Raw genomic sequence first — 27,136 nt, 5'->3', positions numbered from 1 at the left:
GCTCTTTGGCGTCCGTTCCTGGGTTTCGCGTCGTCGTCGGCAATGTCGTCGGCCTCGTAACCAGCTCCGCCCCCCTTTCATCCCCCCAGCGCTAGCAGCGACCGACTGATACCGCTGGATGCCGCTGACGCCGCTAGAGAGTCAAGATAACGTGACTGCATAGAACACCGTCGCCGCCATGCAGAAAGAGGAGGAAAGGGTCCCCCCCCCCTGTTCTTGTGTGGCGGATAGGGTGCTCTTCAGTTGCCGACGCGCCGGTTATTTCACGTAGGCCCCGGCACGTCGACGAATACGTGACCACCTTCCCACGGCTAGACCTGGTTCTTAGCGCTGCGGAAGCGAGGGTATCATATTGTTTGTGTCGGCATCGGCGGCGTTGTCCCTGAAACCAACTCCGCAGCTGGGGTTGACTCACTATCGGGGTCAGCGGCATCAGTCAGTCGCTGCTATCTCTTCCCTCCTCCCTTTATCGTGTTGTCCGCTTGCTGCGCGCGCTTCTGCCCCCATCGTTTGCCGCTGGGTGTACACGCCGCCCCCCTCCGCTTCCGCTTACTGCTGGTTGCTCTCGACGGCGGCGATGAGCCTCCGCTTCGGCGGCGCGAACTGCAGGGTCTTCTCGGCGGCGGCGATGAGCTTCTGCTTCAGCCTCGCTTACTGCTGGTTGCTCTCGACGGCGGCGATGAGCCTCCGCTTCGGCGGCGCGAACGGCAGGGTCTTCTCGGCGGCGGCGCTTAGCCTCTGCTTCCCCCACGGCTGTGACAACCTCGCGAGGCACTTGTATAGATCTCGTCTTTGAGAATCAAGCATTGGTGTACCAAGTCGAACATATATCAGTCTATTTCTCCGACCACAAAGCTTCCTTCATGACTGTCAAGAACTGTTAGTGGAGTCTTTGTTAAAGGAATACGTGTGAAGAATAAAAAAAAATTCTGTGATAGCGCATACATGTGTTGCTCGATTTCTTTGCCTCAATCTATCCAAAAGGTGAAACAGCTTATTTGCTGCGCTCAAATTTCGCATTAGGAAGTAACGTAATCGTCGGTAATTTTTTTTACTTTGCACCATACTATGTCGGATTGCAATATTCTGTGTGTCATTGAGCAAACGCGAAACGCGAGAAGACCCCTAATTAGGGTTCTGATTAGGGTGCCACAACGCCAGCAGATGCGTTTTCAGAGAAAAGCGGATAAACGCGGCATTAGACATAGCGTCCATGATTATCAGCAGATCATAAAAAACTAAGTCGCTCCAATGATCTTAGGGGCCATGTTATTGGCCTGCTGCCTAGACCCATTCCGTTTTCCACGGCCCACGAACCAATCGCTAGTTGCCGCACGGCATGCTCGAAATCTTCCAGCTGTGTGGCTGAAATAGCGACGCTAGAATTGAAACATGACTCCATGATAACGTTGTCTACTCAGTTTATGAAAGCCCGGTAAGTTACCGACCTTATCGTCAATGAAAATTACACAGGTTTGCCATGGCAATCGATTTGCATACTACACCAGGTGGGAGTGGCGAAAAATTGAACTATGCAAACAGTGCGTGTCGCAGACGTACAATATATACACAAAACACACCACAATATGCAACATACAAACGAAATAAAGGAGTCTGTTAAGCCCAATTTTATTTCCCGTGGAGGGTTGCATATTTTGTGCTTGTGATTGTGCGAGAAGCAAAGATAACACTAGTTCCGACCATGTACGTGTCGCAGCTGAAAGCATCATAGTCATTCATGCATGTTGAATGCGGACTATATTCTTGCTGTTTCTTATCTGAACAGGCTTTAAGATGAGATTAGGTTGCTTGTATATTTCCATAGATTGCACACTGGACACAGAGGTAGTCTTATGTGTTTAATTATAGATGTATATTGTATTCAGCATATTCAAAAGAATATGGTGTCGACATGCGCCTATGAAGGCAGCATTACATGCGAAACTCCAACATTGAATTGAGTGCAAATAGATCCGTACTCTTCCTTAAGGTCACTGTAGACAGATGGCTGTATATACCGCACGAAGCCAAAACTCAACAGCAACACCAACTGCCTCAATTTAATTCTGGCCAGAACAATGAAGGACTGAGTACAAGTATGGTAAATTTTTGTTTCACAATCTATTCGCCAGCTGTACGATCGCACCAAATGGTCCAATTCTGCATATTGCGCGGCATTATCCGCAGCCTTGGCAGGTATTTATACGTTAAATCTAATGTAACAAGTTACTAGTGACTTGCGCTAAAGATATAGCCGTCGTGAATCAACAATACCAAAATAGCTTTCCATCAAGGTCAAAACCAAAGCTGGAAGGAAACTGTTCACGAGGTCTTTAGTCAGTGTGGGGGAAAATAATGTTCCTTGATTTTTGTTTATGCTTTGTGCTAGTGAATAACTAGTGAGGGTGGGGGTGGCATGAAGCTCACCTGCTTAGGCTCCTTCAGTTCCAATTCTAGCATGTGCTCCGAGGGATCTTCAACCAGCTTGTCGACTTCTTTTAGAGGAACGATCACCTCTCCTACTTCGGTGTCATTGGAGCACTGTGAAAGATGGTCCACAAGTCAAATTTCTTTAGCAATGGCACAGTTTGCTAAGCTGCAATCATAGCAGCGAAGCTCGTATGATCCGAAGACACATCAATACTTGGATAAAGCTCCTAAATTGTTTAATTAGATACATTGCGGGTTCATGTAAATAGCTCTGCAATGCAGAAAAACGTATTTTGTCAAGAAAATTGAGTGCGACAGTACATTTTGCTCAAATTCTCATGGCGCTTATTTTATAAAAAAGTAGTGCTAGTTTCAGAATTATTTTATTTCCATTGTGAACTCACCACCCCCAAATCGTAATATTCAATATGTGCCCTAAACTAATTAGTTCAAACGTTGAACAGTCAAACGGTATTACTTTTAACGCGCATTTCAATTTCTTTTGTAAATAATGTATGCTTCTTGTAGAAATAATGCACTTCGATTAGAACCATGTTATTTGGCTGAAGCTGTTTTATAAAAAATTGTTAGGATAAGAAACCTGATATACGAGCTGTCTTGGGGAGGCTGGTGCAAAAAAAAGTGATGGGCCTACATCGAATTTTATAGTCTTCTGGTATATCGAATTTTATAGTCTTCTGGTATATCCTCCTGATGCACTCGCGCATTGTGTTGCGCAATACATTCAATCCGTGTGAAAATTTACCAGGAAATGATAACGCCATATATTCACGGCAGATATGATATCAGGTATACGCGGGACTGTATCAAAGTGGTTCAGGCATATTCTTCCCAGAAACATTGGACATATATAAAGTAACACTAATTTCAGGTATGCGGTGGTGTCGTCGAAGATGAAAGGGACATTTTGAATACCCGGAAATTACACGAAAATCCAAGATACAGCGTCAACATGGCAACCGAGTGCGTGTCGAATGTTTATTTGCATATTTGTAAAAAAAAACTGTTTTAGCTGTGCTGAAACGTGAGAAGACGCTCCCAGTTTGTCCATGCACATGGATATGCCGCTTCCGAGTTCGGACATTGGCGATTCAGGAAAATTGATTTTTCGTGTTCGTAACGCTGCAGCTTTTGATAAGAACCGACATGAAGCGCGATCGTGACCCTCAGCAGCATTAGGCTCTCAGTGGAATGCACAACAGGAGGCCTTGACGTCACCTGCTTCGATCCTCACCTTGTCCATGTCGAATAGGGCCAAGTAAAGGGAGGAGTCCTTCAACTCTCCCCTGGCCAGGTCCAGCGAGAAGGTCTCGTTGTAGAGTGGGCTCTGCGTCTTGCGCTTGGTCTGCGTTTGGTACTGGCCCAGGCAGTGGCCCGAGCTGCCGAGGCCGATGCAGCTGGGTCGCCGGAGGCCAGTGCTTCCGCGGCGCGGCTTCTTGATGCGCCCTTTGATTACCTTGCAGCTGATGTAGGGGTCGCACACGACGCCGTGAGGTTTTGGGGGAAGGTTCTGTGCCTCCTGTGGCACGATAAAAAAAAGAACCATCGATTTTATAAAGGGCCGAAGATTTGCTGACTCTGAAACGCGATAACGCATAAACTATGTTCCTTCTCGATAATACGAAATCGGGCTAGTTGGTTCGTTACTAGGCTTGTTTTTTTCCCAATCCCAACTCCACGGCTGCTCTTATGAACACTTTCAGGGACAGCGATTGAATGAATCAATCAACCATGACAGGCGAAGGCGAGTGCCCGAGTACAAAAGACGGAATCCAGTGCATGTGCTCGATTTTTTTTCGTCGTGTCATAAACGCTGTTCCCCATTGTGTTCTATTTCCTACCAATGTGACCTACGAAAAACGCTAGAATACGCCCGCAACTTTTGTATCCGGCAAGGCAACTGTCGCCTAACTGTGCATCTGACATACGTGCAGTCACTATGGAACCGCTCTTGCGCGCCTATATGTGGAATATTAGAATGAAGCAAGTGTTCTTGTACCGGCCATCATGATACTGCGTCGTCCTTGCTAGTTACTAGCTAATATGGCAAGCCAGCACGACAATAGGAAAAAATAATAAGAAAACAGGCGACACGGGCGCTCAATTGCAACTTTTCTCTTTTGCGCAGTGTAGGAAAAATAAAGGCCAGGAAAAACGCTACAAAAGTAGCACACACACACACACACACACACACACACACGCACGCGCGCGCGCGATCGAAAGAAACATGATTACAGCAGTGACTATCGGATTTAGAGTACATGCGGGAGAATTCCTTGAACCTCTTCGAAGGTAACTCAGCGGTTATGACGTTGCGCTGCTAAATACGAAGGTGCATTGCAATAACGGCGGAATGTCAAATCTCTCGCGAAGCTTGCTTTCGGTGCACGGTAAAAAAACCAAGGTAGTCAAAATTACGCCGCATTCCTCGATTAGGGAGTGCCTCGCAATAACATCGCGATGTAGACACGTAATACCGTAGAATTTATTGCAATTATTCACCCACGCACCTGTAAAGTGTAGTTCGGAACAGTTTTAATATAAAAAATAGTATCATCGACAGTTACAGACAATCGAAGGCGGTAGTCCGTCCACCTTTTCGTATGGTTAGGCAAACGTCGGGCGCCCTTTCGAAGGCCACAAGCCACCGACTATACTCTCGACAACTTCGCATATTTTAGCCCCCACTGAACGCCAATTCAAGTGCGCAGATGACAGGGCCAAAACTGCACGCTGAAGAGGCGGATTCTAGCATCCAGTGGTAGCTGAAGATATGTGACCATGCGTTTCCACGTATTTTCTGTGCACCATTGACGCTGATCAATCTCGTGTGAGTTAAAAAATCTACTCAATTGCACGCCGACTGTTCTGCCAAATTCGCTAAAGAAGGCAGGACTTGTCAAGCTGCGTCTGGACGCAATTCTTGTTTTTGTTGTTCTGCTTTCCTTTTCCCATCAATTGCTCGTGAGAAACAAATCAAACCAAATCAAACTTAACGCAATGCGCTGAGCAAACGCGTTTACTACCCAACAACCCCCTCGCGTACCGCGAGGGTGTGTGTGAGCTGTGAATTCACAAGTTCCGAGCTACGAGGGTATGCTGTGGCATTTTATTATCTATGCGCGAATGCAGACTACGCATGGTAAGAACCCCTCTCATTCACAATACAAAAGATGGGTCTGGACGCCTCTCCGGAAGCCGACGTACCCGTATGGTGACGAACAGCTTCCCAGGCGGGAATCCCTGCGTCGTCGAGACCGTGGGCGAGGCGGCCTGGAACCGGAGTAGTATCGTCACCTTGCCCAGCATCGGTGGAGCGTCGTCCTGGCCTTCCACGCTGCCAGCCACGTCAGCCGAGTTGTCGCTCTGCGAACATCCGTTGCATGCGCGAAACCCGGTACGCTGTTGCCGCTGTAACAAGCTGTTGCTGCTCAGTGAATTTTTTTCCTTTTTTTTTTTGCACGTACATCTGCTTATTTCCGTAACTGATAACACTTATTTTTTATAAGAATGTCTGAAGTGAGACGGCCGCAAGACCGTCGCATATGACGTTTACGGACACAATCGTCACGCGAACGACTATTACGCGAGGAAAACACGGGACACAAGAGCCAAATGACAAGCGCGCCCTTTGGCCTGTCGTTCTTCTTCTTTCAGTTTTTTTCGCTCGCAACCCACCGTGGTTCCTTATGGCTTGCGCTGCTCAGCAAGAGGTCGCGGGATGAAATGCCGGACCTGGCGGCCGCATTTCGATGGGGAAGGAGGGGGCATGCAAAAACGCTCGCGTCCCCTGTATCGGGGGAAAAGTTAAAGATCGCCTGGTTGTCAAAATTAATCCGGAGTTCACCACTAGGTCATGCCTCATAATCAAATCGTGGTTCTGGCACGTAAAATCTCAAAATTTCATTCAATTCGATTCATTTAGTTGTGATTTAAAACGTTTCTGTGCTGAATTTTAACCACACAACCCACTTTTCCACCTTGCTATAGCTTATCCTAGTGAGAGAAATTACAGAAATGCTGACTAATCTGAACTTTGATGCAAAAACGCCGTGAAAACGTTGCCACGTCCCAACGATGCAAAAACGTCGTAAAATTCCGTGTGCTCACTCTCCCAACGCTTGCAGCATTTGCTGTTCTGTATAGGATAGCATGTATTGAAGCCTGCAGCGTAGAAGCTCACGATAAGGAGGGGTATGATACGCGAGCGGTGTGTCTGTCCGTCACGTTAATAAGTGTCGTGTCTGTGTTGTTAATAGGGAAGTGTTATGCACATACTGCGAACTTGACTGATGTGCCTAATTAATAGTCGTAATTGAAAAAGCTGGCTTGCGCTGACGCTAGGAAAAAAAAAAGAACGTCACCACATAAAGTCGCTGTACTCTATGCTGAATTTTTGCTGTTCTCTGCGTTCTTTTTCAGGGCTCTTGCAGCCCACTCCTCGCGACTCACGTGTTGCCTCCTAAGGCGGCAGTCACGCGCACGCTCCTCGAGGCCTGCGCATGCGCAGTTTCCGAGGCATGGCCTTCGCGCACAGCTGCTATTGTCTGCGCGCAGGCAGGAGCTCAGTGCCAGCGACAAAAGACATCGCGAAACGACGCATTTTGCTACAGACTTAGAAAGTGATGTAGCTGCATCTAGACAATCCCAGGGAACATGCGGAAACAATTTGTAAGCTTCCAGAGAAGCCAGCTTTATGTCAAATTAGTCGTATTTCGATGGGGGCTAAATGCGAAAACACCCGTGTAATTAGGTGCACGTTAAAGATCCCCAGGTGGTCGAAATTTCCGAAGTCCTCCATTACGGCGTGCCTCATAATCACAAAGTGGTTTTGGCACGTTAAACCCCATAATTATTTTTTTAATGACAACTTAGTAACGAAAACGGGCCTGTCATGAACACATAAGCAGAATAAAAGTAGAGCTAGGACAATAAGAGCATACTTAGGGTGTTTCATCTTTTTTTTCTTTTTTTCCTAACATGATGACAAATCCGCGCACTCATTCCTCGCCTCATGTTATTTCTATTGCATTTTGTTGAAATGTTTCTACGAAATAATGGACTTATAATAAACTCCACGTGTAATCTGCCTGGAAAAGCCAGGCACCTCAAACTGCTCGAGTGCATCAGCAACTCTCACCAAGGCATCAACTTGACTAAGGATATATCAGTTCTTATTAGTCGACGCGGGCTGCACAGAAATTCTTTTATGTCCAGTCTCTCACTATAATCATAAGCTGTAGTGGGGAATACAAAACGGCTCTCCTGGACAATGTCGATACTAGGAAAAGTATGTCACGCCGGAGCTCACGTATTTATAGCACAGAATATACTTAACTGCACCAATGGCAAGGAACGAAGGGACAGCTACCGAAAAAATATTGAAATAAAGTTCGATACATTCGACACAATAACGATAAACCCTCCATATTCTATGTGCTATTATTCAACGAACAGAGTTTTTAGGCTCTCTGGCAGATAGTACCATTTAGACAAGCAAGGCATATTGTACGAGGTGGAAGTAAGTGCACAATAAATATCAGTTTTATATGTAAAGGGAAGTAACAGTAATTAACTAACAAAGTTACACTTTAGTTTGCAATATGCTCCATTTCTAGCGTCATGTCCTGATACAGTTACATTGGCTCAGTATTGCCTGACTGGAGCTTTTATGAAATTATGATTATTAACCCAATAGGTTTTGTCATCTGTAATGACAATTGCTAGTGGACATTAAGTGGTGAGCCATCTACAGCCAACAGTGACGCCGGCCGACCATCCATGCTATAGATATGTTATGGCAGCCTCCTGCCGAAATTGCTACATGCCACGTTTCTCCTATGCGTACGAGTTGTTGTCAAAACAAGTAAAAACCTCCCCCCCCCCCCAATACAGCAGCTACCATACTTTGAGGCTACACAACCATGTCGCTTTTAATTGTGACTGTATGCGTTTTACCAACACATTTTCTGCGAATAGCGCGTAATAGGACCCGTCACACACACGACGACAACATGTTCCAAAGCAGAACTGGAAAGTGCCATCATCGTTCGCAGTGCGCACCATCTAGACAGAAGGAAACCGTGCCTCAGGAAACGGAAAGAAAGTTAATAAATGCCGATCGCTGGGCTAGTTAGCAACGATTGATGCATCGCTCGAACAGCGCACAGACGACTGACATAAAGGAACAAATGAGGTGTGTCGTGTTTCGTGTTGATCTGTGCCTTCGGTGGGCTTGTCAAGCAATAGGCCAACGTACACAAGCACCCGCGCACCTGTTCATCAAAAACCGTTTTACTGATTCGTAAGGGTACCTTCTAGCCAAATATGGTGCCGCACATATTGCAAGCGAAGGCGACCGCCCAATAGCAGAAGACAGCTTACGAACAAAAAACAAAAAAAGCTTCGTGAATCAGGCCCTGCAGAGTCACCCTCTACCGGATGATAAGAGATATGGCGTTCGCCTCGGGAGCACTTACGTATACGGACGCTTCTCCGCGACTGCTGGCGGTGGACATGCTGCTGTAGGTAGAATCGCGGGCAGCCCGGCTGCGCACGAAGGGCAGCAGGACCAGGGAGCCACCCACACCGCCAGCACCCACCAGTCCGCCACCTTCGGCGCCTTTTGCCTCGCCACTGGCCGGTACGGACTTGGTGGACACGGGACATGCCGGCAGCGGGATGACGTCGGTGCCGTAGTAGAGTTTCTTGCGCTTCTCTGAATAGTAGGAATGAGAATGGAAACCATGTAGCCACAGCTATAGCTTTGGTAGCAACTGCAAGGAGGAGTACGTAATCGACTTTAGTGTACGTACGTGAGAATGTCACGAAGCTGCCATGGCTTGCGTTAACAGTGCGTCATTACGACGGAAATCGGCAAGGGCAGAACGGAAAGCAATTACGCTTCGCTACTGAACTGATCCTTTATGCAGTGTCTGTGTTATTGGCCGCCCATTTGCAGCGGGAAAGAGTTAAATTTGTTCCGATGCCGCACGTAGACACATACTAGTAATATGAGACCAAGACCAAAGACAACAGCTACAGCAGTACCGCTACATCATAATCGTGCGATCTGACACAAGCTGAGAAACGGTCACTTATTGCTCTTCTCAGATATGCCAAGAGAGGACGTTGCTAGCCCGATTTATGCACACATTTTTCGTTCAATTCCATATCAAAAATTCGCTCTGAAGTTTCGATTTACACTAAATGTCTCCGCACCAGTTCACTACGACGCCATTGAATTCACCAGCGTCCACTCGGGTCTAGCTGAATTTTTGCCTGTAACATAGGGCTTCGACAGACCATGATGCGACAGAAGATTTGACATAGCGAGTTTCAAGGCCTTTTCTTTTTGGCGTAGAATAAATACCGCTAAATACTTTCAACTCCGCGTCATCAAGCCGACGTAGCGACGCTGGGGTGTCGGCACGAAATTCTAGAAAGAGAAGCTTAGGCTTCGTTTCCTATTCTGTAATCAACTAATTTCCACAAAAAATGACAAAAATATAGTTTCGGTAACATATCTCTCTTAAGTTATTAGGTTTCCGACTTAACTGACTATTTATATCGCTCTTAACTGATTCCATTGAACAAACAGGAGCACTAAAACGCGTCCCCAAAGTGCATTCTCGAGACTAGTTGGGTTCCAATCGGCGAACAGGAGCATAAATGCTGTGATCCAGTGGCAGAGCAGATGGAGTCAGGCAGCAGTCCAGAGCAGTGCGACCTGCACCTGCCTGAAAAGCGGAGTGTGAAAATAAGCCACGTGGGACAAATGCGTTTAATCATTTACTTTTGGTTGTGTTTCCCTCGTTGTGGTTCAACATGCGGCAACAATGGCGGCTGAGACGCAAAGTTAACGTGATGATCACCGCGGTAAGGTAAAGGATGTGGTCAATCGATGCACAATTCGCCCTGAAATCTGAACTTGGAGCGCATGGACCGTTTCAACGTGGGAGCAAGCAGTCGCACTCTTGCTTCACTACTGCTCGACTCCTCTGCGCTCTTTGCCTCGGCTCTTGTTCTGCCAACGAAACGCGCCATGAAATGTTTGAGCCTATCGTTATTTTAAAACCACGGGCGAATGACGCTACTGCATCAATTAAATATAACGGCAGACACCATTAGCACTCACCACTATGTGCGGGTGTCAGCATAATGGCGTAGATCAAAATAGATAAGCATACCAAGAACTCCCCGAGGAAGGAAGGAAGGAAGGAAGGAAAAAGTAGAGAAGGAAAGGCAGGGAGGTTAACCAGTTTAGCGTAACCGGTTTGCTACCCTACACATGGGAGAGGGATGGGTGCGATGAAATATGGGGAAGGGGGAGAGAGAGAGAGAGCACACAGTACAGCACACAAACATCGTCCGGTAGAGTCTATCAATCTGGCATTGTACGTGATAACACTGTCAGAGCCGCTTGTCCAATCCCGTCTCTTTCAAAAACTGAAGTACTCCCTTCGTCGCCTTCACCTGCGATGTCTTCTGTCGGCGGCATGTGAAAATCGTGTCGAGGGACAATGGTCTAGTGTCAAGGTGCGCGAGAACGGATGCCAGGGACTGTCGCTGAACATTATATTCAGGACAGTCGCACAGAATGTGTTGCAGCGTCTCCTCGCAAAGACAGGCATTGCAGGGAGCGTTGTCGGCCATTCCAATGCGGAATGAGTAAGATTTCGTGAAAGCCACCCCTAACCATAAGCGATAAAGCAGAGTCGCCTCGCTTCGGCGGAGTCCAGTTGGCATATAGAGATGCATCAAAGAGGGCAGGTGGTATTGACGGTTGCTCTGGTTGGTCTGGCTGTTTGGTGTGCACCATGAAGAGAGCGTCATCTCCTGTGCAAGCACTCGAAGTCTGCTAGCTGCGTCGGATCGTGAAAGCGGTATGGCCTCTTCTTGTGCGTCTTCAAGAGCTGCCCGAGCTGCATTATCGGCGTCTTCGTTTCCAGTGACGCCGCAGTGACTTGGCAGCCACTGAAACGTCACGTGGTGTCCTTTCTCCTGTAATGTATGGAGTAGGCATCTAATATCGAATACGAGCTGTTCGAACGGCCCGCGACGCAGAGCTGATAGTACAGATTGTAGGGCTGCCTTTGAGTCGCTGAAGATGGACCATTGTCGAGGTGGCTCCCGACTGACGAAACGGAGTGCAGCGCGAAGAGCAGCTAGTTCAGCAGATGTCGATGTTGTCGGGTGGTCAGTCCTAAAGCTGATGGTAATAGCTTTTGCTGGGACAACCACAGCACCGGACGAACACTGGATGTTTGTGGAACCATCAGTATAAATGTGTTCACTGTCCGCGTACCTCTCGTGCAGAAGAAGCAGAGACAGTTGTTTGAGGACAGGCGACGACAGTTCAGACTTTTTTCCGATTCCTGGTACACTGAGATGTACTGTGGGGCTGATAAGACACCAAGGGGGTATCGATGGTTTAGATGCAGCGGTGAAGCCCGAGGGAAGTTTGTCGTTGTACTTGTTGATAGTTTTAGAGAATGATGATTGGTGCCTGTCTGAAGGTAGTGCTGCAAGGTGGTGATAGGGAGCACGTGCAAAATGTCTGATGTGCGTTCTCAGGGCTTCCACCGTAATGTGAGTTCGCATTGGATGGTCCCGAGCAATCGCAAGAGTCGCCTCTGTTGACGTACATCTGGGCAAACCAAGGCAGACTCTGAGTGCTGGAGCTTGTACTGCCTGCAGAACACGAATATTTGTCTTGCAGGTGTTGTTCAGTACAGGTAGACTGTATCTTAAAAAACCGAGAAAGAGAGCTCTGTAGAGTTTAAGCATTGCGTCTACTGACATCCCCCACGTCTTCCCTGTCAAGTATTTGAACAACTGGGAAGTAGCTGTCAGGCGCCGTTTCATGTAGGCCACGTGTGGGCTCCAACAGAGGTCTCGGTCAATAATGACGCCAAGGAATCTGTGGTTTCGGACATAGGAAATGGTCCGCCCATTGATTGAGATGATATAAGGCGTCATCGGTTTCCGAGTAAATGCGACTAGTGCGCATTTTTCAGGTGAAATGCTGAGACCCTGTTTACACAAGTAGTTCGCTGTCAAAGTGGCCGCTCTTTGAAGTCGCGCACGTATCTGAGGACGTGTGACTGCCGAAGTCCAGACACAGATGTCGTCAGCGTATGTTGAAATCTTGATGGTAGTTGGCAAGCATTCAGCAAGTCCAACAAGAGCGAGGTTGAATAGCGTCGGACTGAGAGCACCGCCTTGAGGAACGCCCCTGCTGGTATAGCGTCGCGTAGTTGGGCCATCGTCAGTTAACACATAGAATGATCTTGCAGACAGATAACTTGCAATCCACAAAAAAACTCGACCACCTAGGCCAACCGTCGCAAGAGCGTCGAGAATGGCCTCATGTAATACGTTATCGTATGCCCCTTTCACATCTAAGAATAAAGCTGCAGATAAACGCTTACGGGACCTTTCGTGCTGGACATATGAAACGAGATCAACTACACTGTCGATGGAAGAGCGGTCACGTCGGAAACCAGCCATGGAAAGCGGATAAATCTTGTAAAATTCAAGGTACCATTCCAGGCGGCCAAGGATCATCCGTTCCATTATCTTTCCGACACAGCTGGCCAGTGCTATTGGGCGGTAAGAGGTGAGTTCTAATGGGGATTTGCCCTGCTTTAAGAGTGGCACCAGGCGGCTTACTTTCCATTCGTCAGGAACATTTCCCTCCTGCCATGAGGAGTTGTAAAGGCTCAACAATTCTATCCGAGCGGACTCTCCGAGATAGCACAAGGCCCGGTATGATATACCATCTGGACCCGGAGATGATGAGCGCCTGCAGAGCGCTAGTGCCGCTTCGAGCTCCTCCATTGTAAAAGGAAGGTCCATGCGGCAATCACGGGAATGGGGGACGTCAGCTCGGGCTGGAGGATCTGGACGAGCCGCTTGGTCTGCGATCCGCGCACAAAAGTCTTCTGCGACATCGATGTCTTGCCGCCCTTGGAAAAGCGCTAGCGCCTTGAATGGAAAACGCCGTTCCGGAAGGCAACGCAGACCTTGCACCGTTTTCCAAATGTGAGACAGTGGCTTGCGGGGGTCGAGTGTCTGGCAAAACGTTGCCCACCGTTCCGACGCTAATCTATCCATACGACGCTGAATCTTCTTTTGCATCCTCCTGGCTGCCCTAAGGTCATGGATTGATTTTGTACGTCGATATCGACGTTCCGCCCGGCGACGAAGCGCTCGAAGTCGCTCTAATTCTATGTCGAAGTCATTTCGCGTGGAAGAGATCGTCATCATGCGAGTGGCGTTTTGCATCGTCATTTTAATCGTTTGCTCTAACCCAGAGGGTAGGCCCTCGCGGCAGGCATCTTCCATCTCAGATTTGAAGTTGGCCCATTGAATCGTCCGAATGGTATTCCGTGAGCCTGATGTAGACGACATGCCTTTGATGTTCAGATAGGTGGGAATGTGGTCGCTCCCATGTGTCTCAATGTCTGGAAACCACTTCACACATCTGGCGAGAGAGTTGGAGACGAAAGCAAGGTCGAGGCAGCTGCCGTATGTCACGCCTCGAAGAAAGGTGGGGCTACCATCGTTCAGGAGAGTAAGGCCATAGTTGTGGGCGATACTTGCTAATATTCGTCCTCTTGCATTTGTCCTTGTACTTCCCCATGCTGGATGGTGTGCATTGAAATCTCCTATGATGACCCATGGGGCGGGACAAACACTCAAGATATCCGCAAATCTTTTGGTATCGAAATTGCTGGAAGGCGATATATACACGCCTATGAGAGTAAACAAGAGTTTGTTCTTTTTAACTGTGATGCATAGATATTGATTGTCGTCGTGGGGCGCAATTGGTTGCAAAACATAGGTGAGTTCACGACGAACAAAAACGACGATTTTGCTGCATGCACCGTTTGTTGATGAGATGATAAACTCGTATCCTGACAGTCTTATTGGTTTCGACAAGTTGGGCTCACAAATGACGATGAGTGGAAACCCATTGGTGTAGACAAACTGACGAAAATCTGAAATTCGTGATTTTAGCCCTCTGGCGTTCCACTGGATGACGGACGCTGCTTTGACTTCTTTCCGGAAGGATGGGGTAGGAGTAGCCATCTGTCTAGTTGAGGGATGCAAGCACTGGGCTTAAGGCGTCCAACACTTTAAGTGCGCTTCGAGCAGATGGTGTCCTCATGTCCACTAAAAGCGTTCGAATGGCCTCCATGAGAGAACGTAGCACCGAGATGACTTGACGGTCTGTTTTAGGTGAATCATCCATGGCCGGAGAAGGATCAGGTGGGGCCCCGACCTTCTGAGGTTCTGTCGCAAGGGAGCGGCTCGGTAGCGTAGGCCATTCCTCTAAAGATAGAGTCTTTTCTGTTTCCTTCGTGGAAGTGGTGGGCCCTTTCGCGGCGCGGCTAACTGGCACCGCAGAGGAGTGGGTACTGTCACTTCGCGCATGCGTCTTCTTCGAAGACGTACGATGGTGCCGACGTCGACGCCGACGCCGGACTACTTTGGCTGCCTCCCTGTGGGCCGAATTGTCTCTGGCCATTTGCTTGAGAACCGCGCGTTCCCTCTTGATGCGGGGACAGTCTTTCGACGAGGCCGCGTGAGGGCCGCTACAGTTAGCACACTTCAGGACCGTGGCACCGCAGGTCTGTTCTGCATGAGGTTCAGCGCAACGGGGACACAGTAGCGAGTTGGGACACACGCCCTTGACGTGTCCTAGCCTGAAACACTGATGGCATTGAAGCGGCTTCTGGATGAATGGTCGGACCGGATGTCGAAAATGTCCGACTTTAACGTGGGATGGGATACAATCCCCCTTGAATATTACTTTTACGCAGCGCGTATTCCCAAGGCGGCGCACTTGCGTAATGATCGTGCCTTCGTATGCCGGCTTGATGAGGCTAGGTAAGTCATCATTAGGAATGGCTATGTCGATGTCGTAAATCACACCGGCTATGGATGTGTCGTCGATCGGGATAAAGGGGCGCATTTTGATTCCGCCGAGCTCCGTGATCGCTTGAAGTTTTCCAAGCGCGCTCGCGTTGTATACGTCTATGGCGAGTATATTCTTGCGTGGATTTATTCTTATATCTTTAATTTGATCCGGCACCGCACGTTCCAGAAAAATGGATAGGGCTTGCCTGTTCAGCAATCGTAGGTTGCTTGATGGCTCTTCCGGCATATAAATGATGACGTGTGGCCAGCGCGCAGGCCTTGACTTCATAGTCGTTGTGCTCGCAGGAGTTGACGGCGCTGTGTTGACGATTTTTCTTCTCGCCCTCTTACTCCGGACGGGTATGGTCGTCCGACATGGAGTACAGCTCGGTGTCTTCGGTGTCACTGGGGGAGCCAACTCGCTTCCTTGCGGTTGACGGCAGTGATGACGTCTGGCCAGGCGGGCCTCTAGCATGCTCCGCGTCCATGGCTGCAAGACGGGGAGGCGAGGCACCTCGAAAGCCGAAGATTTTACCAAAAATTCACAGAGCACAGAAACAAGTGTTCTGCCAAGAAGACACTTCGTCGTCTTCCAACTCCCCGAGGAGATGTTTTCTATGCTACAGGAGCAGATCGAGCAGGAAGCATTTAGATGAGTGCAAGGGCCACTATTTGGCTTGAAACATTTGTCATTGGCCGCGCATTGGTTATATTATATTTTGCCGGCTCCCTAACTGTTTGCTACGGCATTGCTCCCTTATCAACCTGTTCGCCACCTGGATAGCAAGACAGGCGCGCCTAATCGGACTGTCACGAAGGTCGAGACTAGAATAATATTGTCTCTAATCGAGGTGAGGATCACCGACTCCTGAGAACGCGCGCTGGCACACAAATAAATACCGGACCGTTCGGAGCTGTGCTTCCTCATCTTGGGACCACCGACTGCTGTCAGCGTCCCCGCTACCGCTGCAGACTTGTACGTCGCCGACGTTGAAACTTTCCTGATCACGGTATCCAAGAAAAAAAATTGTTTCGTAGCTTACAAACTTCCGAGTTTTCCAATGTCCAGCACATATTTCTGTGTGTCATTACCCCATTCAACAACGGAATTACCGGCTAAGTTGCGAAGCCTCGAAGAATGTTTAATCTCTGTTGATTGGCGTGCGATGAATACATTTACGAGCACGCGCACTACTTCTCTGCGGAGATGTTATGCGCTGAAAGGCTCCTATCCTTAAATTTCTAAGTTATCGAACTGCCGGTCTGAGCCCGTCACGTTAAAGTGACGCTGTCCATATAGGACTAACAACGGCTTCTTTAGAAAACAAATATCTATTGGGTTTTCCGTCGCTAATAGCAACAGTTGATTACGAGAGAGGCCATAGTGGGGAGCTGCGGATTCATTTTGACCGTCTGGGGCGCTGTAAGGCGCAACGGTACCACGATACACGTGTATTTTTACATTACGTGTCTATCAGAATGTGACAACCGCCGTTGGAAATCGAACCCGTGACTTCTTGCTATGAAGCCCAACGCCGTATCTACTGCGCCACCCCGGCTGCTAGACAATTCTCAACAAACACCTCACGCCATTTGAAATCCAAAGACAACTGAAGAAACTCTAAGCGGAAGTGCATAAACGACTACGTACGCAAATACCTTTCGAGAAACACGGCAAAAAAAGAAAAAACTAGGCCAAGAAATGTTGAAAAAAAAAAGGAAGCGTGAGGACGGAGAGGAGTAGCGAGCAGGATCGGGAGCTCGGACACAAGAACACGTGGCTGTTGACCCGCTCGCGCAACCAATCGGCTCGCTACTGCAGCGGTCGTCAGGGGGAGCAAGTTCCGGGTCAGCGAAGCAATCCCCGGTTCCCTCGAATCGGGAGTCTCCTTTTTTTTTCGCTCTGTCTGCTTACACTTTCTTCCGACGCGGACACGCGTCTGAGACACGGGCTCCCTCGTGGGGATGGCGGGAGCACCGCGCCTGCTGCGCCCCCTGTCGACATCGCACGCGCCAGCGCACCTGCCGAGACGGCGAGTGACTTCGCGGGGTAAGGAGGTTATGCGAGCGGTGTGCCAGAAACTAGGTCACGCTATAGAGACACGAGATGGCGCTGCGGTTTCTTCTTTCTTTTTTGCAAAGGCCAGGAACAGCGAAGAAAGGCGAGCGATGATTGATTCGAGATTCGGCGGTGATCCCGTTTTGAAATTCGAGAGCAAGAGATGGATGGTCTAGAGGGCATCTCCGACATTTCACTAGATCTCTTGCTGGTGTCAAATAAATACGAAGCGCGTATTCGCCAGCGTAATAACCAATACATATTTCACGCCAAGCCACTCAAGTTGCGTAATGGATGGAGGGTTCCGTTGTAGACGGCACTTCAGAAGCCATTTGAAGGACTAGGCACAGTTTATGCAGAGTGCAGGGAATTAAATTGGCCTAATATACAAAATTGGCCTAATATTCTTTCATTAGTTTTCTCATAGGTCGACAACAGATTGTTGAAATTAAAGAGAGAAAGTTTCGGCCGCTGTCGTTTTATATTTGTAACATATGTACGCACAGGCTACGACAATGAGTTGGGCGCTGAAGGTTCTTAGAAGAAAGACGTTTGTATCATATCAGCCGATGACGATAACATTATCCTGATAAAGATACCGTCACTATTGCCTCCCGATAAAGAGCCCCCCCCCCACCCCCTTCGTCTTGAAATATAAGATAAAGTACGAGTGGTTAAAGAAAGAACTGGGAATTCGATACAGAAAAAGCTGGCGGTTGGCATTCTCGAACAACTGTGAATCGAAAACGAAACACGCTAAAGTGGAAGCGCCCAAATAATAACAAGATCTTTTCCAAGCATGCCGGAAGCTGCAGAGAAATAGTCAAGAAGAGCACTTTCCTTAGCCATGTCGTCTTCTAAACTACAGTAATTATTGAGTAAGCTGCCTACGACGACGCAAATTGTGGGACATCGGTACAGGAGCTTCGTCGATAACAGTCATCAAACACTTGTCGACCAAACTAGGGTGACCAGGTGGACTGATGTTGTGTGGGTCCGCACCACACATCACGATACCGAATTACGATGCACCATAGTTTAGCCCTACATGAATTACTATCAGGGGTGCTTTGTACAGGTAGATCTTACCAAAAAAAAATTAAATTCTGGGGTTTTACGCGGTAAAACAAAGACCTGGTTATGAGGCACATCGGAGTGAGGGACTCCAAAATTTTGGACCACTTGGAATTCTTTAACGTGCACCTAAGTATAAGTGCAAGGGCGTTTTCGCATTTCGCCCCCATTGAAATGTGACCGCCATGCATGGCCGGCATTCGATCCCGCGACCTCGTGCTTAGCAGTCTAATGCCATAGACATTAAGCAACCACGGTGGGTAGCTCTAATAAAGAATAAACATCCAATTGTGCTAATGAGCTAGCAATCACCTGTTGCATAAACAACGTTTTTTGAACGCCTCACGTGAAATGAGAAAAATGTGAACTAGCAGCGTTTTAGTCCTTTTTGTATCCAGTGTACAGGAAGCGCTGGTAAAAGAAAAGCAGAATGCAATTTTGCGCCAGGGATTCTAGGTGCGGACCAGTGCACTTAATGTCCGAAGCATTGCTTCCACACACTAAATTCACCAGCTAAACTGTCACGATCGAACTAATTCTTCATCAATCTTCGGCTCCCCAGACGACGATGATTACGGTACTCAATTATTAAACGGCGACACCCATTTTTATGCCTGAATGTAAAGCGTTGCCAAAAAAAAATACAGAGGGCTAAGACTAAGAACGTCTGTTACCCAAGAAATACTGATCGACTGGGATCGACTTCGAATAGTTGAATTGCAAAACGCAGCAATCCAGCAAGTTAAGGAACCTTTAATGTCAAGAGCTCCTGCAGCACAGACCTAAGGAAAGAAATTTTCCCCGCCACGCAGTCAATCCTTTAGAGCAACCCGAGCGTCGGAGAATATCGATTTCAAACTTGTTGCCGCTCGGCGAACAGCTCATTTCCCGAGAGTAGCGATGTGTGTCGTTTATTGCGCGCCACGCGATGTGTCTCCACAGTTGGGTGCAGAGCCTGGGAAAGGGATTGACGGAGGCCGCCCAGTTTTTTTATGGGATGGTGTCTTCTAGTCCAGATAGTAACTATATCACGTGAGTGTAACTATGGGTCCCTAAGGGACCCCTCTCGAGGCATGGCAATTTTAAGGAAACAAGCATGGCGCATGCATGACGCGCTGACGATTGTGTCTGCAAAGCATTACGGGCGCTGCAGTCCCCTCCCTCTTGAAAAAAAAAAAGCTAACGGTTCAAACCAAACGCCGCGCGCCTTCCTCTCTATTAGGGAAGCGGGCTCCATATTTGGGAAATGCCTCTTCGCCATGCGTGTTTCTTTACTGACAATCATTAATCATTCAATGTGGAAGGCGCAATGCCACAAGAAAAGAATATGGGGAAAAAAGTTCCAGTTTCGCCTGAAAGGCGAAGCATACATTGCGATAGCAAATTAGTCGATAGCTATACGAAGTAAGGATGCCAGTTTCATAGGCCGTATAAACTTGTAAACACAGGCACACTAACTCAATTAAAGAAGCATGGTGTCACACGGGTAGAAGCAAACGTGAACACATCTCAATCTATGACCACGGAAACCCGCTGTCAAAACGTTGCACTGAAGAAATGCGGCACCAGAGAACGACCAAATTGACATTGGTGCAGCAACACGCATCAACACGAACTACGCTTTGAAAACACAGCGCCGTGCGGACTCTGCACCCGTCGCGAGTTTGAAGATACAGCGGCCCACCTGGGCGCGCGCGACCGCCCAGGCTGTCCGAGGTAGAACGGCCCCGCCCTCCCTACTCTCCCCCCGAATTGGAATATATATATATATATATATATATATATATATATATATATATATATATATATATATATATATATATATATATTAACAGTGAACATAACCCCGGCCGGAACGTCAATAAACCGCTTCATACGCGCGTCTACTTCACTGTGAATATTTACCCGGACCCAGAAGTGCTTGCTTTCTGGTGTGTGTGTGTATATATATATATATATATATATATATATATATATATATATATATATATATATATAATATACATTTACACATAGGCTAGGTATGTTACAGTGCCCTGCTATGGCGCCCACACATGAATGATTCTACAGTCTTTCCTTTGATTCAGAGCAGCAGTACAATGATTGCGTTCTCTCGAAAAAGAGACAAAGCACAGTCCACACAATCACGTACAGCCACCACAAGATACCGGAAGCTCGGTGAGCATGGGAATTTCGCGATAGCATGAAGCTTATGGGTGGTGACCCTTACAAAAATGACTTTAGACTGTCTATAGAAAGTCTATAGACTTTTCATAGACGACCTTTCCTTTCTATAGATTTGGACTTTTGTTGATATAAAGTCTATAGACTGTCTATAGACGAAAGTCGATAAAGTTTCTATTTCTTTTTGTCTATTCGCAGTCTATAGACGGTCTATAGAAAAAAGTCGATAAGGTGTTTGTTTCCTTTTTGTCTGCTTCCCCTCTATAGAATGCCTACAGACGAAAGTCGACAAAGTCTCTATCTATTTTTGTCCATACTTTGTCTTTAGACTTTCTATAGACGAAAGTCGATAGGGTTTCTATTTCTTTTTGTCTATTCGCAGTCTATAGACGGTCTATAGAAAAAAGTCGATAAGGTGTTTGTTTCCTTTTTGTCTGCTTCCCCTCTATAGAATGCCTACAGACGAAAGTCGACACAGTCTCTATCTATTTTTGTCCATACTTTGTCTTTAGACTTTCTATAGACGAAAGTCGATAGGGTTTCTATTTCTTTTTGTCTATTCGCAGTCTATAGACAGGCTATAGAAAAAAGTCGATAAGGTGTTTGTTTCGTTTTTATCTGCTTCCCCTCTATAGAATACCTACAGACGAAAGTGGATACAGTCTCTATCTATGTTTGTCCATACTTTGTCTATAGACTTTCTATAGACGAAAGTCGATAGGGTTTCTATTTCTTTTTGTCTACTCGCAGTCTATAGACGGTCTATAGAAAAAAGTCGATAAGGTGTTTGTTTCTTTTTTGTCTGCTTCCCCTCTATAGAATACCTACAGACGAAAGTAGACACAGTCTCTATCTATCTTTGTCCATACATTGTCTATAGACTTTCTATAGACGAAAGTCGATAGGGTTTCTATTTATTTTTGTCTATTCGCAGTCTATAGACGGTCTATAGAAAAAAGTCGATAAGGTGTTTGTTTCCTTTTTATCTGCTTCCCCTCTATAGAATACCTACAGACGAAAGTGGATACAGTCTCTATCTATTTTTGTCCATACTTTGTCTATAGACTTTCTATAGACGAAAGTCGATAGGGTTTCTATTTCTTTTTGTCTACTCTCAGTCTATAGACGGTCTATAGAAAAAAGTCGATAAGGTGTTTGTGTCTTTCTTGCCTACTTCCCCTTTATGGACTACCTATAGACGAAAGTGGATACAGTCTCTATCTATTTTTGTCCATACTTTGTCTATAGACTTTCTATAGACGAAAGTCGATAAGGTTTCTATTTCTTTTTGTCTACTCGCTGTCTATAGACGGTCTATAGAAAAAGTCGATAAAGTGTTTCTTTTTGTCTATTTCCCCTCTATGGACTACTTTTAGACGAACGTCGATACAGTGTCTATTTATTTTTATCCAGATACTTTGTATATAGACTTTCTGTAGACGAAAGTCGATAAGATTTCTATTTCTTTTTGTCTACTCGCAGTCTATAGACGGTCTATAGAAAAAATTCGATAGGGAGTTTGTTTCTTCTTTGTCTACTTCCCCTCTATATGGGCTACCTGTAGACGAAAGCCGATACAGTTTCTATTTATTTTTGTCCATACTTTGTCTGTTGACTCTCTATATTATGGACAATAGTCGACAAGGTTTCTATTTTTTTCTCTACTCCTGGTGTATTGAATGTCTATAGAAGAAAGTCGATAATATGTAATTCCGAGTTCCCATACCCCCCGCCCTCTGCGAACGCGATGATATGGCACTGGTTCATGCACGACGGCACCGCAACCCTGGCGTGGCGGGCAAACCGTGCAGACTGCTAGTCTGCGTTCGGTGCAGCTGCACCGAACGAGGATCGCGGCGGAGCAGGCACCGTCCGAGTCACCAAGGTCTTCCAGGCACCCGAAGGCCCTAAACCTGGCTGCTTCCCGGACGTACACTTCGCGAACACCAGGTGGTGAAGGTCAGATGGTGAAGATATGGCAAAGGGGGTGAATAAGTGGCGAAAGCCCGCAGACCAGGTGGTGAATTCACCACCTCTGAGTTGTCGTGGTCTTGCATGTCTATAGATTAACAATAGACAAACATCGTTAATCTGGGCCCAACCCGTGTACGCTGTAACCAAGCGCAGGTACCGGTGGATAATACATAGCTGCATTTGATATAAGCCACTAAAGTTGTATACTGCTGAGATTGCTGTAGAGCCTATTTGTAGACTTTAGTATACACATAGTGTATACCTCCGCATTTGTTGACCACATATGATCTACGTAGTCACTCTCGGCAATCCCAAGACAGTCTTCACAGTTGTCGCATCACTTTTGCGGCAGTAGAATAACGGAAGCAAAACGCCGATCCTGTTGTTAAAATATATGTTATGAACGCCAGCTTCAGATACAAGTGGATTCGAAACAGGCATCAAGCTAACAGCAAAGACACTCGTGATGTTTGTAGCTGACAACGAGGACTTTGTGAATGTGCCATGAACCGATGTCGCGCATGTGGTGTTCGCGCTGTGTGTCGTCCGATTCTCGGATACTTTTCACATTGTCTTCATATCTCGGCTGCGTCACTAACATCGGGCGACTTTTGTTGCCTAATATCCTGCACTATAAACTCATCAACGTTTCTCATTCACTTAAAATAGGTGCCAAATTCTCTGAGCCCACCCAGTATTTCGCCGGCGGTATGCCTGCGCAGCCACGCATATGAGTACCTCAATGCTGTACTGATTGCTTTGACCTATCATCGGAACAGAAAATTAGCACTAACATACGTGCGGGCATCACATTTAGCGGTACGCTGGAAGATATGCTACAAATACGCTGTATTACTCATCGACGCTGACAATAATGCGTCTAAAACGTCTGAAGGGCACCGTAACGGCTTTTACAAACAGCGCATTCATGTTAGCGTTCCAGTCTGATACGATAGCCCACAGCGTTTGTCTTACAACCTGCCAGCGCATATCCTTCGTCCACGAAAAAAATGCATAACGGAAAAGAAAAGCCACCCGTTCCGGCGCGCATGGCGCATCAGAGAGAGAGAAAGAGACAAAGAAAAAAATGAAGGAGGAAAAGGCGCTCACACTCCTCCGAGCGCGCACGCCCTCCGCGCGGAGCTCCTGCGCATGCTCGGAGTTCTTGCGCATGCGCGGCGGTGTGCCGTCTCAACGAGCGCGCCAGGCACGTAAACGGTTGTGCCGGTGTGCGGTGTCTCCCTGAACGTTGGTGTCTGTGTATGCGTGTCTTCTTTGTGGCATCACAAGTCAACTACATTGAATGGTAAGCTTTATCAAAGACGTTTTGCGTCAATACCTCATGATTATGTGAGCGCATTTCGTAGCGCGAACCGGCTGCACGTAGCGCAGGCGACTCGGGTATAGTGTCGGTTTGTCGTTGACATGGTTTGATAACGCGCTCCTGTTCTCGCTTCTACTATACGGAATGTTTTACGGCGAGCGATCGCTCGTGCTTGTTGATTTTATCATTATAGCTTAGGTGCGTAAAAAAGGAAGTACACCATGTTTTAACTTGATACTGAGCTACCACTAAGCGGATTGTGTGTGTTGGGCAGCCAGTGTGGTAGATCTCATTTAGTGGCGCTTGATCCGGCCGCGATGAATGCTGCACCGTATGTGTAGCGAAATTCTCGTGACACGCTTTACGCATATATCTCGAAATTGTGTTAGCATCAAGAATTTTCAAACAGACAGGCATAGTTGAATAACTGCTAGCGTACTAGGATGAAAGGCCGTGTTTGCGGGGCATGCATCAGCAGTGTGTGCGCTGCCGTTTTCGCATAGTTTAAAAGTAGCAGTATTTTTAAGGTTCCTGGCAACCAATCTAAATAATTTTGGGAAGTTACAGCAAGCAAAACACGAGACTTGAAGAAATATCTAGTAGAAATCTCTAGATTCACCCAATCTATTTATATACAACCACAAACTCTTTTGGAGCATGAAACCTGCGATAAGCTTAGTCACTTGCAGCTCCGCAACTTAGCCGAAAAAATTAGAGAACAATAAATTAGTCGCTCCGGGAACACCTTTACACGTTTCAAACTGAAGGCATTGCGTTTGACGGTAGTTGGAAGATTTGTTTTTTGTCTCTTTTTTAAACAATTTAGCAGCAGAAGTTATCTTTCGAGCTATATGAAAAGCGTTAAGCGGCTTCCGATGCTTCGGCGTTCTGTAGTTTACGTGCTCTTAATCACAAGGCAGCTGCTGGCGCAGATTCGCATTGTGCTAATCGTGCATGGTATGAAGCCATTGTCGTGCGTAATAAGTGTTCCGGTTTTCATTACTGTTGCATGTAGCGCCGTCGTCTTGGACAGACTGCATACAATATGCGCTGTACAAAAGAAAAAAAGAGCCAGATTATCAATTTGGTGGTCTTTTCTAAGTAGATAACGCACAGATTATTCAAATAATTCAGTGGGCATTGCATTTGTTCTACCCTTATAAACACACCTAAGAGATCGTAACATGTTTTAGTTGATAAGTAACCTGATCAGTACGCCCCCATTCATGTGCATTCTACTGAAAGTGTGGCAAATGTATTCATCTCGAAGTATGAGAAAAGAGACATTGCAGACTGTTCTAAGCGGAAGTAAATTGCAAATCTTAACGTGATTGTTCAAAACTGCAGTCAGTATGCTGAGCATGTTCGTTCGGCACGGGCATATTATATTAACACCTGAAAAATGTGCACAGTCCAGCCGGGTATCTTTGTTTCAACAAGTATTATTATAGGAATCGTTTGGGATTCTCGCATTTCTTTTATTTTTATAAGTACACTGTGTGTCACATGAACCTGTCCTAAAACGAAACGTACCGTTGCTGGCACCGGCGACCATTACGGTTGTCTAACTGCTTATCATACTGTAGTATAACGAAACATCATAATGGTACTGATTAATATTCCCATGTAGTCTTTAGTCAGAGGTAAACAAAGTTAACTAGAGGCATAAGTGATGAGAGCAAATTATATTGAAAACTACTACTGAAGCGTAAAAATAACTAATTGTATAACTCATTGTATAGTTTTTCCTCACATTGTTGCCTTTGCTTTACGTGTGTCTCTGTCTTCCGTGCTGTACTCGTGTGGCCATCAATTACTAACTTGCCGAAGCCCTTGTCAGCTTTATTAATCAAGGGATTCAAGTCAGTTGAATCTAACACTGCATGTCAAGTGACTGACGTGTTATTCGTTCTATCTAAATATTATGGACTGGCAGTACTTGGCAAGCATTAAACCACAATATTTTTTTTATTGCACTTAAGCTGCAGGCGTCATAGATTGCCAGAAAATTTTCATGAGAACAGTCAGGGAAGGCTTGGAAAAAGATCGGGAAATTTTAAAATGGCCACATAGGTATGCTGTCTTGTTATATGTCATACAAAGTTTCCAGAGAATCTCTGAGTTAAATATATTTTTAAAACGTTTCACCTGATAAAAATTGAAGGAAATTGGTTCCATTTATTGAAAAATAAAAGAAAGTCAAGCTTACTGACAAGGCATTTCTTACTCAATATGTGTTTTTTTTTGCGTTAACTAAGCGTCCTGAACCTCGATAGCCTAGAAAAAATTGTCATCTTTCAAAGCACCTTAAATAATTTACTGTAATAGAATTCATTCGAACTATACTATCAGTTCTGTTTCCTAGGAGGTGCATATCTGTCGTGCCATGACACAAAGTGCTCGTGTGGTATTTCGGGTGCTCATGTGGTATACCTAACTTGGAAACCTGTTAGCACGCCCAAGAGGCCTCATTACCTGTAACAAATTAAGTGACCATATCGATACAATCAGCCCATCTGCCTTCCGTTGAAGTTATGGCCAATCACCCATTCATTTAAAAGTATGAGAAAGACATTTAAATGTGTATTAAGCAAAATAAATTACAATCTTAGGCATGATACTGTGAATATTCCAGTCACGTCTTCTGAAAATATCCCTCTGCACGGGCATACTTAACTACCAGCCAAAAAAAAAAAATGTACAGACAGCCCAACTGGGTAACGTTTCAGCAATAAATATAGAGACCATTTGGGATAAGTACAATAATGCATCATATATGAACGTGTCATAAAAGGGAACATACTGTTGCTGGCACGAGCAGCAGTTGTGACTGTTTAATTGTTCACCATACCATGCAATAAAACATTCTATAAAGGTGCTGATTTGTATTGACAAGCAGCCATTAGTCATAGTTAAACCGCATTAAGTATTGACTTCGATGGTTTGAGCAAATATATTAAGCTGCTTAATGAACACACAAAGAATATACACTTGTTATTTTTGCCTCATATTGCTGCATCTACTTATTTGCAGCATACACCTGCAGCACCTTTGGGACTAATGACACAAAGGTCAAGGCCAGCCTGGCGACCATGCTTGCCAAGGAGTAGTGTAAATATTTAATCTGTTTCCATAATAGCATA

General features: G+C 46.3%; 1 protein-coding gene across 5 annotated transcripts in view; it reads right to left on the bottom strand.

The window, feature by feature from the left end:
* LOC142563698 (synaptotagmin-1-like) overlaps positions 1 to 27,136 on the bottom strand; it is a 244,283-nt gene that overhangs the window by 9,629 nt on the left and 207,518 nt on the right. For 4 of the 5 annotated variants that reach the window (XM_075674296.1, XM_075674297.1, XM_075674294.1 and 1 more), the window contains 4 exons: positions 8,931 to 9,169; positions 5,659 to 5,862; positions 3,686 to 3,970; positions 2,428 to 2,541 (listed from right to left, as the gene is read on the bottom strand). In XM_075674296.1, coding sequence (XP_075530411.1) covers positions 2,428 to 2,541; positions 3,686 to 3,970; positions 5,659 to 5,862; positions 8,931 to 9,169 — 842 coding nt within the window. The remainder of the gene's footprint in view (positions 1 to 2,427; positions 2,542 to 3,685; positions 3,971 to 5,658; positions 5,863 to 8,930; positions 9,170 to 27,136) is intronic. The other variant, XM_075674293.1, reaches the window with a different exon arrangement.

This window comes from Dermacentor variabilis, chromosome 11 (assembly GCF_050947875.1).
Source record: "Dermacentor variabilis isolate Ectoservices chromosome 11, ASM5094787v1, whole genome shotgun sequence".
Taxonomy (NCBI): domain Eukaryota; kingdom Metazoa; phylum Arthropoda; class Arachnida; order Ixodida; family Ixodidae; genus Dermacentor; species Dermacentor variabilis.
This window is presented reverse-complemented; position numbering and strand designations above follow the sequence as displayed.